This window comes from Tamandua tetradactyla, chromosome 3, assembly GCF_023851605.1.
Source record: "Tamandua tetradactyla isolate mTamTet1 chromosome 3, mTamTet1.pri, whole genome shotgun sequence".
Classification (NCBI taxonomy): Eukaryota; Metazoa; Chordata; class Mammalia; order Pilosa; family Myrmecophagidae; genus Tamandua; species Tamandua tetradactyla.
The window spans coordinates 181,110,316-181,127,109 of record NC_135329.1 but is presented as its reverse complement, the minus strand read 5'-3'; the positions used below and the strand labels follow the sequence as shown (position 1 = coordinate 181,127,109).

The window sequence follows — 16,794 nt, the reverse complement described above, 5'->3', positions numbered from 1 at the left end:
GGTTGTAAATTTCCCTCTCAGAACTGCCTCTACTGCATCCCATAAGTTGTGATCTGTTGTGTTCTCATTTTCGTTTGTCTCAAGATATTTACGGATTTCTCTTGCAATTTCTTCTTTAACCCGCTGATTGTTTGAATGTGTTGTTTAACCTCCATATTTGTAAATTTTCCAGTTCTCTGCCCGTTATTCTTTTCTCTCTCTCTCTCTCTCTGTATGTGTGTGCTGTATAGTGGGGGTCACATTTCATTCTTTTTCTATGTGATATTTTATTGTTGCAGCATCATTTGTTGAATTTTTTTTTTTGAGAAGTGCAAGGGTGGGAATCAAACCCAGGTCTCCTGCATGACAGGAGAGAATCCCCTCTCTGACTGTTATTTATTTCCAGTTTCATTCCATTATGATCAGAGAAAGTGTTTTGTATAATTTCCATCTTTTAAAATTTATCAAGACCTATTTTGTGACCCAACATGTGGTCTATACTTGAGAATGATCCTTGAGCACTTGAAAAGACTGTATTTCTTCTCAAGAAAGGGGCAGAGAACCACTTTTGAACTCCCCCTTTTATCCCTTCTTCATTTCTATGAATCATCATTTCTGGTTAATTATATGGTCAAGGCTCAACAATTTGGTTGCTTTTGAGAAGATGGGATAGACCCTCTCTCCTAAGGAATCTCCAGAGTTAGAGGGTGCCAGAATCGTGTTCTGAAATCCACCACTCATTTTGAAACAGCCAATAGCTGTAGCTCCATCCCACATCCACATCCCAAAGCTTTTCTGAGAGTTAGAGACGATTCCTCACTCCTCCGGGGAACAGTCCCACGCGTGAGTAAGTACACTGGCCTGTAGCAGCTTTGACCAGCTGTCCCTTTGGAACCAACAGAGCACAAAGTCCACATTTCCCTGAGCACCTACTGCCTGGGGCCTTGTACATGAGTGCATGTCCTGTCTGTGCCCCCCCACCTTTGGCTTTTGGGTTTGAAGACAATGGTGTAGGATCTTTGATCCAGACTTATTTGTCCCAATAGAAGCAGTTACTAAGATGACAGCCCTCTTTCCAAGCCAAGTGAGATGTTGGCAGGTGAAGGCATGTGGCTGCCATCAGGTCTTGACCTGTTGAAGAGCTGGCCCATGCCCCTGGTGGCATTGCTTTCATGCAAGGCGGGCTCACAGAAGTGAAGGTGCTGCAGAGTGGAGCGTGGAGGAGGAGAGGGCCCACAGCCTTGCCATGTGACCATCTCTGTTCCTAACTAGCAAAAGAAACCACAAACCACCCAATGGCTTACCTCCCTTTGTTTCAATCAAGCCATGCCTTCAGCACCTGAGAGGAAGATTAACTAAATACTAAAAGTGTACTCCCAGAGTCCATTTCCACTGCCAGGGAAAGCTTCCAGAGTAACCTGGGACCCCACTGGGAGAAAACAAGGCTACAATTCCAATTAAACACTATATTGAGTACTTTGGTCTCAGTATGCTCTATTTGTTTGGTTTGTTTGAATATTTGATAAGAGAAGTGCTGGGGTGGCAAAAAGTTAATTAAAGTAAGAAAGAGCATTCTTAAGAGAGAAAGGGGAAAATGTGCTAAGAAGCCATAGACGACTTCTCCCCACACCTGCTAGCAATTAATTAATCACTAATCCATCCATTATTTCCTACTTAGGAATCTCTCTGTCCCCAGGACAAAAAAAAAAAAGGTTATTATTTTTTGACTGTCAAATTAAAACACATTGAAAGACAATCTCTAAAATGGGTTTGGCCAATGCTAATCAGGTTAGGAGTTGCTAAAGTGTGGTCTTGAGGCTTTTTGGATTTGGAGAAATCTTTTCTCATCAAAATGCTGAGCCTTTAAACCCCATTTTCCTCAGTTCACCAGGTGCTCCTCTGCATTCCGGGTTATCAGTGGTAAGAACAGTGGACAGGGTAAGAACAATAGCCTCGTCTGTGTTCAAGCCTTGAGGCGCTGAGCTGTGGGGAGAGGGGTGCAGATTTTCTTGGGCTGCTGCTTGGAATATCGTTATTTACTTTGATATCATTTTAAAATTTTGGTATCATTCACATACCCTACCGCACACCCTGGATTATACTTGACTCTCCGCAATTAACTCAGAAAAATGCTGTGCCTTTCTTGGGCGGAGTCGGGATGATGGAGTTCTACGAATAAAGTCTGCCCCTCCGTCCAGAGCCGAAGCCAAGCGGCTTGTCCATCTCCGAGCCGGTGCTGTGCCCAGCTGCTTCTCCCCGATTTCCTATTCCCTGCTTGCCCTCTCCACTTTAGCAGTAGAGAAACAACCCAAGGATTTACAACGGTGTCGTTGCGAGACAGGTCTGCGCTGATTGAGTCCCTTATCTGTGTCCTCCCTGATGACAGCGACCCCCTCCCCCGCTCCCAGGTATCAATCAGTGCACCACTGGGTGAGCCGGGCGCTGTCAGGGATGCATCCGAGTGTCATCTTTATCTGGAACTGCCACCTGCCCTTCAGGGCTCGAAGAGTCTTTTTGCTGCACCCTCAGGAAAGGAGGTACATAAACCGCCCAACCGAGTCTGCCACAGATTGGGATGATTCCATGTTTTTGGAATGTGTCTGATTGGTATTAGAACAAATTTGGGGACTATCATTTCTGAAAGGCAGCACAGGGGACATTTGTTTGCATCAGTCTCCAAATTCCTGTTGGTGGGGGTGGCAACAAGTCTCATCTGGGAATTGCCTCCCCCGGCCCCCACTCCCACCCAATGCAGTAGGAAATCCTTATATTCCTTCAGCAGGGGCTGCAGTCACAGAGAGAACGTTGAGCTCTAAGGCAGATGCTTTAGGAGAGGCAAGTGAAGGACATACAACAGAGAGGAGACATAAAGACACCAAATGGAGGCAGGAAGAAATGGAGAGGGGCTGCAGTCCCCTAAGTCTCCACGGGCAATAAAAGCACAGGAGCTGGGGAGATAAATGCAAAATACAACATACATCTAAGCCCGGTTTTTGAATTGGCCCCAAATGCAGTGACATTTTCTTTTTGGGCTGCTTTGAAAAGGGAGGAGAGGAGAAAACGTAGACTCTGACATTAAAGATGGATGGCGCTTAGTCCGATTGAACACTTTTGAAAGTTTCCCCAGTGCTGAGAAGGCTGAGGGCAAGTCTCTGCAGTGTGCTTCTGGGAGAGGCGAGCTTGCTTTCTTGAGCTCGGAGCAAGCTGCATAATGAAATGGCAGCTTTCAGCTTTGGTCTATGGCAGGGAGGCTTAATACTTAACATCTTAGGGGCTGGGGGTGTGCTGGGGTTTGCTGATCTACTTCAGGTTGGCGTTTGAAACGGGTTCCACCAGGCCTCTGGGTGGCGAGAGGGAGGGTGCAGGGGTTGGGGCCGAAGTTCTGCTTTCTGGTCTCCCACAGAAGGCACCGAGGAGAGGCATCCTCACAGGCAGAGCCCCGACCATGTGGCCCAGCCCATCTGTCCTAGGCCTGGCCATGCATCTGACTTTAAGAGCCGCCGATCCGGCTGGCTGGCCCCCAGCGAGTGAATGGCACCTTGAAGGAGCAGAAATCCCATTAAGAAGGGACTATTGACCCATCTGTCTATGTGCTGTTGACTTTCTGCTCACCCTCCATTTGTGGGCTGTGCTTTTTAAATGCAGGGGTGGTAATTGGAGAAGAGAGATTAGAAAGAGGAATAAGGCGATGACCCCTATAACCCTGAGGAACAAGGACTTGAAGTCTGCTTGACCTATAATGTCCTTTTGGTCAACACAAAACGGAACCTCTCTGTTCCCATCACTCCAGAACTTGTTGGCCTGGAGCATATGCAAACACAGTGTGTTTTACTCATCCTAGTCATTCCACAGTCTCTAGCATAGCTCCACTGGCGTCTATTAGGTTCTTTGTCTATATTTTAAAAGGTTAAACCTAGGTGCCAATAGGGACCTCCACAGGGAAACCCACGCACCCAGCATGGAAAGCTAGTTACGCGCCCAGCTTAAAAACAGACTCAGCCGGCTTGAATTCCATACATAGGGCCAGACGGCACTGGTCAGAGCTGGCACCTGCTGGGCAGAAAGGATTTCATGGAGCAAGCAGGTCGGATCTGCTTCTGCTGGCCTTGGTTGCCACTGTGGCCCCCTTTTTGATTAGAATAGCTGAATTAACTTCCACCGCCTTTGGGCTCTGCTCCCATCAGGCAACACAAATTGAAATAGTGGGGTGGCAGGCGGTGGCAGTGGGGGCTGTGTTGGGGAGGGGACCACAGGGACCTTCCATCTTGTTAATGTAACACTTCCTTATGCGAGAGGAGCTGAGAACAGCCTGTAATGAATTTCTCCTCTGGTAATCATTCACCGGTGCCTTGTGACCTGTGGGTTTTTGCTGTGCTGCACATTTCCAGACTTTCACAGCGACTTGTCAGCACCTAGTAAAAATGAATTGGACACGACCCATCTCTTCGTGCGATGCCCTCCCCAACTGCCTTTCGTCTCTGCTGGGAGGAGGAGTAGGTGGGCCACCTGGAACGGCAGCCGAGGACTCTGGGGCTGCTCCCCACCCAGGTCGCAGGTGGAGTCAGGCAGACATGCCAAGTCTGTGGGCACTTCTGTTACACTGAACCATGCTCTCGGGGCCAAACGGCCCTAAAGTGGTCCTTGCATTTTGCACCTGTTGTTTTTTCCTGCACAATCAGTTGTGCAAGCAGCCTTTGCATCAAGCAGGCCTGGATGCAAACAGTGGTATAGTCAGGCATCTGGGCACCCCGTGGGTTCTTCCCAACCCTGGTATAAAGATCTAGTGATGGCAGGGGACATGGGAATCATCTGAGTCATACACACAAGTCACCATCTGCAACTGAATTTCTAGCCACGTGGTCAGTCATAAGAAGGGGTTTATAGCCAGCTTTTACTGCATTTGTGGATCACGATGATTAAACAACAGATGGGAACCCAACCAAGATTCTAATCCCTACCTCTTCACTGATGGGGTGAGTGAAGGCTCAGAAAGTCACTTGGTGGCTTCTGTCTATGGTTGAAATTATAATTAGGGCAGGCTCCCCATCCTGATTTTTTGTGACTGCCTTGAACACTCACTCTTATCAGACCACTCGTTCCTATTAGAGCACAAGCACTGATTTTTGGTTTGGATACTATGGTCCCTGAATCCAGGGTAAGTTCCAGAAGGCCCATGGCGAAAAGAAAGCCCCTCAACTAGAGTTTCCAGGTAAAATACAGGATGTCCAGTTAAATTTGGATTTCGGCTAAACAACGAATAATTTTTTGGGTTCAAATATGTCCCACGTATTGCATTGCACATTTTGATTTATTGACTCTGGCAGCCCTGCCATTGTTCCAAAAGTATTTTAACCTGGATATTATATTTGACCTAAATTGTGTTTAAACAGAAACTAATAATTCCTGTCTCCACATTGGAACTTATGGGCATAATTCCTCAGTTCAGATTCTAAGAATCTTCCTTCACATTTTCTACTATAGTGAAACCCAAGTAGAAATAAATTTAACTGTGAAAAATGGGTAGCTTGATGCCTGTCCAAAAAGGGAATCTATACAGATCATTCATTCATATTCATTTAGTCATTCAACAAACATTGATTGTGCACACACAGAAGGTGCCAGTCATGAGTCAGGGCTCCCAATACAAATGTGAACAGGACACTCCTCCCCAACCCCCAACTTTGCTCTGGCCGGATTTCCCTTGGCCTGGGCGTCTCTGCACATGCAGGCCCTTCTGTCTGTCCGGGTCTTCCTAGTCCTTCCCACTCACCCTACTCGCTCTCAGATTTCAGCTCACATGGGGTGTGATTTTCAGGGGAGTCTTTAGACTAGGTCGGGCCCCTGTGTACACACTCATAGCTCTCTGCCCTTTAAAGCTCTTGCCACGATTGTGATGATAGATCTGTGCGATTCTATCAGACTGGTGTCTCCCTCTCTAGATTGGAAGCTCCCTGAACACATGGATCATTTTGCCTGTCACAGTCTCCCAGCACCAAGCAAGGCACATAGGACTCACGTGATATAAATGTTGATGATAGGGATGAGTGTATGCATAAAACCTGCCCTCAAAAGCTAGCGGGTAAAAGATAAGTATGGTAATGTCTAAGAAAAGAGATAGGAATGAAGGGGTCTGGGAAAAAGAGCAATTCTGCAGTAGGATAGCTGGGATTCGAGGCAGCTCCACAAAGCAACCAGGCCCAAAGATGCTAAGCCCCGCCTCTGGGCAGGAGAACCCAGGGGAACCGAGGGGAGGGCGGAGCTTCCGAGCTTGGCCTCAGTGGGTTGTACAACAGACTCGGACAACCCAACTGAACCACGCATGGGTGAGGGTGTCGGAACAGGGGGAGCCCAGATTTAATTTAGCCCCAACCCCCACCCTCCTGATGGAGATGCCTAGATGTTTCTCGAGCTCTCCAAGGTCACAGAGCTAGAAGCAGAACCCAGGCCTCCCAGACTCTTAGGCCGGAGCTCTCCCTCCTCTGCAGTACCCCGAGTTCAAGGGGAGAGGAGCGCGGGGGGGTTAAAAACCCACTTCCCAAAGGTTTCTCTGAATTCCCCACATGCTCTCCGGGTATGGAAAGGTGAATGCTCGAGGAGAGGTGAGCGGAGGGGGTGAGGGGAGAAAACGGAACATGCTCTCCGGGTATGGAAAGGTGAATGCGCAAGGAGAGGTGAGCGGAGGGGGTGAGGGGAGAAAACGGAGAGCAAAGAAGGCACATCCGGAAGGGGCCCCCTGCCGCCGGCCCCGGAGAGCCGAGCCGACGCCGTCAGGGCGGGGAGGCCGCAGGCTGGGCCGAGCCTCGGGGCCGCCGGCGGGGCGGGCGCTCGGGAAGGCCGCGCTGCGGTTCCCGGCGGGGGCAGCCGAGGGCGTGAGGATGAAGATTTATGAGCGGAGCCGCGCTCCAATCCGCCGCAGTGTGGCCCGGCAGCCAGCTCCCGCTAGGCCTGGGGAGCTGTCCAGGCTGCAGCCTGCGTCTCACAGACAGAGCTGAACCGCTTTTTCGCTTTTTGGGAGAGGTTCGCGTCGGGGGTCCGGGACGGTGCACGCCCGACGCCAGCCGCCCAGGTCTGCTGTCTGGGTGAGGGGTTTGGAGAGGGACCCAGAACTGGAGCAATTGAAACGCCGCCCCCCCCGGGGCTTTCCCCTCCACGGCCATGGGCTTTCCGTCTAGCTGCTTCCCTGGGCCTGGCCAGCCCTCAGGCCAGGGCTTTGCATCCCCCGGGGGTCCTGCTGGGGCTGGGCCTCTGCCGGGAGCGGGACTCTGCAGGGGTGATGCCGCAGCGGTGCAGAGTAGGGAAAGAACCACGGAGGCCAGGTGTGCGCATTTCCTTGACCGTCAGGCCTTTCTCTTACAGCACTCGTAAGACAGGCGGTGACAGGAACTGCGCCAACATACAGTTGTCCTTCGGAGTCTTCTGGCTGGAAGGGAGAGGAAACAGGTGTCCTTCTCTGGACAAGCTACAGAAACAGCTTGGCTCATGGCTGGCTCAAGAGGTCTCTGGCTCTGGTCTCAAGAGAGAAATTGGAAGGCACGTCCTTCCTCCAGGAGCCTCCTGCAGGGTCACTGAGAAAGCTAAGGAAGGAGGAGGGCCAGCCTTCGGTGGGGGTGGGCCATGCCAGGGAGGCACGGCAATTCTGAGAGACAGGGATTGGGGGGCAGGTCCTGCCTTTGCCTCCTCTTTGGCCAGTTATTAACCTTCTTAGGACCCTTAGGTCCTTCCATTTTACTAGTGGGAAGTAAAATGCCAGCATTGTAGTTACTATGAGGCCCTTGGTGGATGACAGGGTAGCCCTGCGGACCCACAGCACATTGCATTTCCTATTTGACCACCACCGCTTCCCATCACGGTACCCCATCTGTGCACCCTACCCCCTAGGGGAAGCATTTTTCCCAGGAGGTTTGGTTAGCTCAGCCCTCAACCGGAGCCTGAAGCCTGTGAGAACTGGAATAGAATTGTCTTTTAACTTCTTCAGGGACCCCCCCACCCCCAGCACCACCACCAACGTTGCAGGGGCAGAGGCAGCCCAGAATCCAGATGGGTCCTGTTTCCCTAAGTGATGGTCCTGTTCCAACTTCATTTTGTTGCCTGCCTGCCTCCCCTGAGGATTGTATAAACATTTTCAGAAGGATGCAGATAAAAGAAAAGAAAAGATCTATGTAAACACTAGATGGCTAGGGACCAGGAGATATTATTAGTTTATTAGAGCTTTAAAAATACCCAAAAGCTCAATTAAAGGAAAGAAGAAATTTGCTTTCATTTTAACCTCCATTACTGTTGCTCAGGTCAGTAATACAATAGAGTGGGGCAGCTCATGAGACACATGAGATCATAAAGACTGCAGAGAGCTAAGTTGCAGAGATCTGGAGTGACCTTACTGGCCAGAGAGGAATGGAGGGGGCGCTGCCTTTCTGTAAATGAATGGAAACAGATTAGAAACCAAACTCCTCACCTGGACCCGAAGGCCAGGGGTGAGCTGGTCCTCACCTGGATGCAAAGGCCAACCTTCTCCCAAGCACTCTTCCCATTTTGAGCCCCGGTTGCAATGCCCTGTGCTCCTGGGAACACATCAGATGCTTTCTGGCAGCAGGATCTTTATTTGCTGCTCCTTCAGTTTGAAGAGCTTTTCCCTTTAGCCGATTCCTCCTTACTCTTCAGGTCTTAGCTGAAATATCACCTTCTCCAAGAATCCTTCCCCAATCACCCATTTAGAAGGAATGACCCTTGTAATTCTCTAACACTGTTTATTGCCTTCACAGCACTTTATTATAAATAGTCCTTATTTTATGTGTTTGTCTATTTGTTTTCTGTCTCTCCCACTGGAATGTAAGTTCTAAGAGTTTACAAAATCAGGGAGTGCACAAAAGTATTTGAAAAAAAAATGATCAAACCAAATTTTCTTTTAGGGGTGAACAGAACATCAAGATGGGGGTAAAGTTGGCTTATTTTGTAGCTTTGAATTTCCCATGGGGCTGGGGATTGTGGGGCACACAATAATGCCTCACACAATAATGCCTGTCCCTCCTCCTTGCCTGGGAATTTGTTATCCTAAAAGTTTAGTTGGTCTCCTTTAGCGTTCACTGACTGAAAATCGGCTTGTTTTGAATCCAATCACTAACAGGTGGAAGGCACTCGGAGCACTCTGTGAAGCCATGCTACTTTTCATTTCTCTTTGACCAGTGATTCTTAACCTTGAAAAGGCATCAGAATCCCCTGGGAGGGCTTGTTAGACCATGGATCACTGGGCCCCATCCCCGGAATTTCGATTCAGTAGATTGGAAGCTGTCATGGTCAGATTCATGTGTCAATTTGGCCAAGTGGTGGTACCTGTTTGTCTGGTTGGGCAAGTGCTGGCCTGTGTGTTGCAATGAGGACATTTCATAGAATTAAATCATGATCACATCAGCTGCATCCACAGCTGATTCCATTTGTAATCAGCCAAGGGGCGTGTCTTCTGCAATGAGTGATGCTTAATCTAATCACTTGGAAGCCTTTTAAGGAGGATTCCGAAGACACATGCTCTCTTCCTGCTTCGGCTGGTGAGCCTCTCCTGTGGAGTTCGTTCAGACCCTCCATTGAAATCGTCGGCTTCACAGCCTGCCCTGCAGATTTTGGACTCTGCATTCCCATGGTCACATGAGACACTTTTATAAATTTTATATTTGCAAGTGTTCCCTGTTGATTCTGTTTCTCTAGAGAACCCTAACTAATACAGGAGCTGGGTCCAAGAATTAACATTTCTGACGAGCTACTCTAATGCTGCGGGTCGAGGGGGCCGCACTTTGAGAAGCACTGTCATAGACCTTGAAATCACCAGAGATGTTGACAGTCAAGTGTTTGGACAGGAAGGAAGCAGCAAAGAATCTAAAGTTCAGGGGACTGACAATGTCTAGGGAGGGGGAGTGTTTGTAGGGCCCACAGGATCCAAAATCTCCCAGGGAGACTCTGAATTAGAGTAGCCCACCTGGCCAGGTAGCCCACCCCCACCCCTATAACGTCTTCATTTTATAAAAAACTAATTGACCTGCTAATTCCCCACAAATGCATTGAGAAACACTGTCGAGAGAGTGACCAACCATCTTGGTGCACCCAGGATTGAGGGATTTCCCAGGAGGTGGGGCTTGCAGTGCTAACCTCAGGAAAGTCTTGGGCAAACTGGAAGGATTTGGTCACTCTAGTCCCAAGTCTCTTTGTCTCCAATGGAGAAAATGCAGAAAGGTATCTCCGGTATAATAATGTTTATTTAAATAGTAGTCTTAAAAAGGCTTTATACAAATCATATAAACACAGTTTGACATTGTTGTTTATTTTTTACATTGAAGAATCACAGTAAAAGCTCTCAAGTTCCTGTGATCTGGCTCAGCCAGCGAATGGTTGAATACCTTTAACTGTAAACCCTGGAAGAGTTAACCTTCTGTGTAAGAGCCTAAGTTTTCCCCTCATTTTCTTGTCATTCATGCTCATCCCTTTGCCCCTTGTCCCTGTCAACTCCCCATCCCCACCGAAGACAGAAAGCAGCCCTGTGGTTCTTTGTCACCACCTGGTCTGGGAGAGCCTGGAGGTAATGTGTCATTCAGTACAAGGCAAGAAGGAGATCAATACTGTGAGTTGGGTTTCCCAAAGGGAAATTTGCAAGGAGAAGGGTCGGCTAGCCTACCTGCAGATACAGATAACCGGAGCACCCAGGTGTTCCCTGGCCAAGTTAGGACCAGACACAGCTGTCTGTCTTTCTGTCTTACAAGAGACCAGCCTCCAGTCTTGGTGAGGTATCTACATGCAGCCCTGTGTGGCCTGCTTCTGTCCAGCACTCAGGGCCCACTCAGGAACTCAAATCTGCCAATGGTGAATACGGACAAGGGAGTTTTAAGGAAATGCAGGCTGAATTGTACTTAACTTAGAGGTGAACTTCAGGCCTGGCACAGGGCTGGTCTTTGGAGAATTGTGAAATGGCCCACTGGGCATAAGAGGGGCAGGACACCTGGAGAAGGCGTTCTGACTTTCCTTCTTCTGTAGGAGACTCCTGGAAATCCCTAGGACTTGCCAGCTTCCTAAACACTGAGCTGCAATGGAAGGGTGAAGAGGAGGGTGGGCTCATCAAAATCTTGCTGCTTCTGCGCGCTCCACTAAAGGGGGCCTAAAGCTAAGCACTGGGGCTTGACAGCTCTATTTTTCACCTTTAACTACCACTGTGCCAACGAGTGCCGAGATCAGCAGTACACTCAGGCCTTAGGTCAAAGTCACAACACCACTGAGTCCCACGTGACCAGTCACATACACAGTAGATACAGAGAACTCAAAGGCGAGGCAAAGACACACATACATATGAATAAATAGCTGTCGATATGAACTCTCCCTTTCTGCATACAGAACACTGTGACATTACCATTTGAACTACAATTCCATAAGTTAACATTTAAAGGGACCAGCCAGTCCCACTCACCTTTCCCCTTTCACCTGGAGTATGAGACAAATAAAATTGTAGGTGACCATAGCAGCAAAAATGGCCTGACAGTTTTACCACTGATACACGATAGGCTGGGCTTAGTGATTGGGTTTCAAATGTGTTTGCAGCACACAGGCAATCTTTATGCGTTAATACAAAATCAAGATTTGGATCTTGATGCGGACAATCTAACCTTCACACAGTTTCATTCTACTCCTGATGCCTCCTTTTGGAGAGCAGGTGAGAGTCCTCTAGGACTATGGCTACTGATCGGCAGCAGAGCTTGTTCCACTGGTAAGTTCAGCAGAGAGGTGGGGGAGGCGCGACAGGAGCCACTGGCGGTAGGGAAGGAGGAATGCCTTAACTTGTGTGAAATTCACTGATTTCTCCATAGAGGGAAAAATACATTTTTCTTCATTTTCAAGGCACTTAATGAAAAACACATAAATTGGTGTGTGTGTGTGTGTATGTGTGTATGAACCTAAGTCTCTCTATGACTGAAGCAGCGTGGTTAGCATTTTTGTCCACAAAGCTTGCAGACTTCTGGTAGGAATCAGCTTGCGTATGACTTAGCTCTGACTCTCCAGAAAGGCTGAGGTGGTAGGTGTAACCCAAAGGAGGAACCAGTGTTTACTAGCCTATCCAGCGTGACCAATTCCACAAGATGTCTCTCCCTGCCGTCTGCTCAGCCTGTGCCATCACACGAACCACAGAGTTTGGGTTTCTCTTCCTTATCTCCTGCTCTCCCTTCCATCCAGGGGTCACAAGTTACATCTCACTGATGGAGAAAACATACCAATCGCCATACTTTTCCTACCCCACTTCTGACAATATCAAACAATGCTACTGTGTGTGTGTGTGTGTGTGTGTGTGTGTGTGTGTGTGTGTGAAGAACAAGAGGAAGGGAAAAGAAAAGGCAAAACCACTACCAGAGGCCCCACAAGGAAAGCTCCAGGGCACACAGTCTAGATTTAATGAACGGCTCCTATTCACAAAGCACTTTAAGTCTCATCCGCCTCTAACGTGGAGCTGCTCCTATGGATTCTGATGTGTGAAGTTTCCCTTCTGGTTTGTTTTGAATCGCATATAAGAAAGAGCTGTTTATGCTGATCCTAAAATGGTAATTTTCCCCTGGATAAAAAAAGTTAAAGGCAACAACATCCTACTTAAATGCTAGGACTGGAAACGGCAGCTTGTAGGGTTGGCTGGCAGAACCTACACCACAGCAAATCCCTCAAGTCACAACGCGGCTGGAGAATGGGATAAGCTGGACGGCGTTTTTGTGGTTTATTTCTAAAGAGGGAAAGGCTGAAAAGACCCTTCGCTTTTCAAACGTTGATTAGAAAGAGAAAGCAGAGAACAATGATCAACGCTCTGGTTCTGTCACTGATAAGGTCATTCTCCTCTTCTGCCTCTTTGAGTTGCTCACAGAACAAAGAAATAAAAATAACAAGAAGAGAAACTCACAAACAAAACAGAACTGTGATCCCAAAGAGATGAGCTCCTGTCTTTGTCCCAGCAGAGAATGCGGCCCCGTTCCTGCAATGACTCAGCCACCGCGGTCCTTGGTGGGTAGTAGCCAGCCCCTGTGTGGGCTCCACATCTCTCCATCCTCGACTCGCCTGTCTGTCTTGTCCACACCTTCGGTATTCTGGATCGGTTTGATCGAGATTATGGCATTCAGTTCCCAAAGGAAAAAAAACATGTAATCTTCACCAGCTCTTCTTGCTGGAATGAAACGTCAGATGTGATTCGGGTGCAATCCGTCATGCCTCCGAGCAGCACTTCTGGTGGTTCATCTTGACCTTGTGCTTGAGGCCGTCGTAGAGCTCGAAGTTGTAGTTCTCCAGCGTCGTGCAGCTGCGGGAGCTTAGCCCCGAGTAGGAGCATGTGCAGTAGAGCAGGAGCCCTGCACACGTGGCCCCCAGGAGGACACCAAGCGAGCTCATGGCGATGATGGTGATGAGGATGGGATCTAGGGTGTAGAGCCAGCTCTTTTCTTTGTCGGCTGATGGGACACCAGACCCTGAGGTTGGGGAAGAAGAGTTGCTCCAGTCCACCTCATAGTCATCTATGATACAAAACACATGAGATTGCAGATGCTGCTTCTTTTAGGGCAAAGCTGCTGCTTGGGTTTCCCTGCCCAGTTCTAAGGGTCTTCAGAGCCCAGAGGGAAGGAGCAGGAATTCTGGAACTAGACTGCCTGGCTCCAAATCCCAGCCCTGCCACTTTGGGCAAGTTATTTAACCTCCCTTTACCTCACTTCCTTCAAGTGTGGATACTGGGAAAAATCCACCTCATTTAATTCATATTCAAGGAATTAATATTTGTATAGTGCTTGGAATCTGTTCTAGGCACCATTCTTTCTTTGCCTCCTCATCTGTTACTTCCAACTAAGTTCAAAGGACAGGCTGGGACTAGTTTCACACAGCAGGTTTTCTACATCAGGATTTCGGCCACACGAGCATCTGGTCAACCTACTAGGTTTCACTTGACATACATCTCATCTTACATTTCTACTACATAGCCAAGCCGAGGTCATACCCATGGCTCATTTATTTGGGTCTCTTAAGAGTATACATTTTTTAAATAGATGGGGAAAATGAGGTTTAAAGACATAGGTGCCCGGGTGGCTCATTCAGGGTCACAGAGTTAGCAAGCAGTTAAACCAGGATTAGGGCCGAGGTGTTCTGCATCCTTCTACCACACCATGGGGTTTCTGCTGCTTGATCTCTTGCAGCTTTTCTGTGTAGGTCAGTTATACAGTTTTGCCCATAAAAGGAGTGTTGGACTGGGTTTTGCAGAGAGAGTCTGCATTCAGTTAGCAAGGTGCTGTTTGGGTTAGTCACTGCAGTTTCTATAACTACACTTGAAGTTTTGATTAAGGTCAGGCTAAAAGCAGCTGCTGTACAAACTGCTCTTCTTAAATACATCAATCTTTGTCTAAAGCTGTTCTTACATGGAACCTTGGTGTCGAATCTCTTGGAGAACAATTCTGGCTCTCAGAGAAGTCTAGGGAGACTTGGGTTGCTCTGAGTCCAGGGAAGAAATTGCATCTACACCTTTGCTCAGTGGCCCTCCAGTCAGCACTCATGCGTCACCCTCTTGAAGTCCATGCATTTGAAGTGGGAAAACAGAGCTTGAAATAAATATGAAAAGATGAGATGGGCAGTGTAGAAAAGAAACGTAAATCCTGCAACAAGCCCCAGTTTGGAATCTTGGGGAGTGTGAGGAAGCCAGGGAATGAGACACCTAGCAGGCCTGGTCAACAGCATTCATGTCTACCCTCATTCATTTAGACCCTTCTGGGAGGAGGTCAAGGGTTCAAGCAGTGACACTGACAGGAGAGCTCACCTTTCACTCCTAAAAGATTTATCCGTATTTGAAGACAATCAGTGTAGAACATGGCCCAAAGTGGGGAATATGTTTCAGATTAGGCAGAGGGAACTCGATAAACTTACTAAATCTCTAAATTTGCCCTTGACAGAGCAATTTATGGGTTCTTTCTTCATTTTTTCCACTAGTATTTCTGATTGCTAGTTCTAAATTCTGGCCCTCTAAAACCCTGAACATTATTTTTGTTGATGTCTTTAAAATCAACTTGAATTTCATGATTATCTGTGAAATCACAGCAATACTCACCATCAATTTCATCTTCATAACTCTCTCTCCCTTCAATTTCTGGGATGTCCACTATAATAAAAGAAAACAAACAAACTGAATTATACTGAATCCTATCACATGGTTAAAAGGCAGAGAAGCCTGGGGCCGGCTCCCAGTATGATGAGCAGTTGGAGAATCACCCTCAGCCTCTAGAATGTTTTGTATATAACTTATCAGACCCTTGCCACAGTAAGTAACCTGTCTTTACTTCCAACAGTAATCAAATGAACAGAAACAAGACAGGCCAAGTCTTCTGTGCCAAGTAAATCCTGGCACTTGTGTCATTATAATGACTGTCATTCATTATCAATATAGACCTGGGTTTTATCTCAGGCACCTTCTGCGGCAGTTTATACCCATCTTCATCGCCATTTCCGTGATGTTCATTAAGCGTTGCACATTGCACCTCCTCCTATGCATGCATTTAAGTGGACACAAAGTACAAAGGATATTTCTCTTCTGGGTTTTAAATACACGCATGGTAATTTAAAGAAGTCACAGTTCATCATGATATGTTTTAATGTAGGAGTTTAACTGGAAAGAATGTCACAATGCCTGTCCACCTCCACATGTCTGTGCTAGTATCTCTTGCCTTTTCCCCAGTCTGTCTTTCCTATTTGCTTTCTTCATGATTTAGAATAGATCAAACATGGGCATCCAATCTGACTAGCCCAGGCTTGAATAAAGCTAAGTTAATTTACTCGGAGTTTTTTTCCAGTATTATCACTTTCTCTTCTTTTTTTTTTATAATCATTTTTTTGGGTGGCAGGACAGGTTGCTCTGTTCACTATCCTGTCCATTCTATAGAAATCAGAGCCAGTGGAGAATGACCTCTTTAAAAGGTAAACTATTTTAAAAAGAGAATGAGATGCAGTGAAGAACAGGGTCTTAGTTCTTCCTCTCTCACAAGCTAATTATGATTGCCTAGACATTCAGTTCAAAATGGCCCCAGTGAGTCTAAGTGGCCCTTTAGCAGTTTTGTTCTACTTAAAGGCAGGTAAACAACCTCAAGTTCAGCACTATAAATTGAAATCCACATGTCAAAGCCTAAAACAAAACCCTAAAACCAAGAGGAAAAAAGACCTTCAGACCAGCTGGAACTTCTCCCTCATCAGCAGATCTCAGGGACACTGTGCTTGACTATGACCTAAACTGAGGGTGGACTCATTGCTTCCAGCCTTGAGATGCAGTCTTGTCCTGGAGGCAGCGATTTTAATCATGTTAGAAGTCTTCCTCATTGCTGGCCAAAGCTCTAGAGCACATTCTCACCCCCTTGGTCTCTAGTAAAGATGCGCAAGAGGAGTTGCCAAGACCCAACTTGGAAGGACCTTGGCCCTGCCCACCACACACCATGTGGCACCGATCCTCCATAGATCCAGTCTGTTCCTGGCATGTCTACAGCACAGCAACTGGCACCTGCAGGGCACGCCAGCTTCCCCCCTCGATTCTCACTCTCTGCATTATTCTCCAGGCCCCTATAAAACAGGCTGTTTCCTTGGAATAAAGATATGAGCATGAATCAACAAGACACAGGTGGTGTCTGTCATAGGGATCAAATCAATCCTGTGAAAGTCAACCCAGAGCTTTTTTTTTAATACCTTGTAAAAAATGAACACAGAAGAAAAACATCGCATTTCCAATAATTAATTATTTTGATGGGATGCTCATATGTCTTAACACCTTCATGGTTCAAAGAGGCAGAACATTGG

General features: G+C 47.5%; 1 protein-coding gene across 1 annotated transcript in view; it reads right to left on the bottom strand.

The window, feature by feature from the left end:
* Positions 1-10,202: 10,202 nt before the first annotated feature.
* NRP2 (neuropilin 2) overlaps positions 10,203-16,794 on the bottom strand; it is a 117,587-nt gene continuing 110,995 nt past the window's right edge. The window contains exons 16-17 of the mRNA XM_077154815.1: positions 15,065-15,115; positions 10,203-13,493 (exon numbers count right to left, since the gene is read on the bottom strand). Of these exons, the coding sequence (XP_077010930.1) occupies positions 13,189-13,493; positions 15,065-15,115 (356 nt within the window). The 3' untranslated portion in view covers positions 10,203-13,188. The remainder of the gene's footprint in view (positions 13,494-15,064; positions 15,116-16,794) is intronic.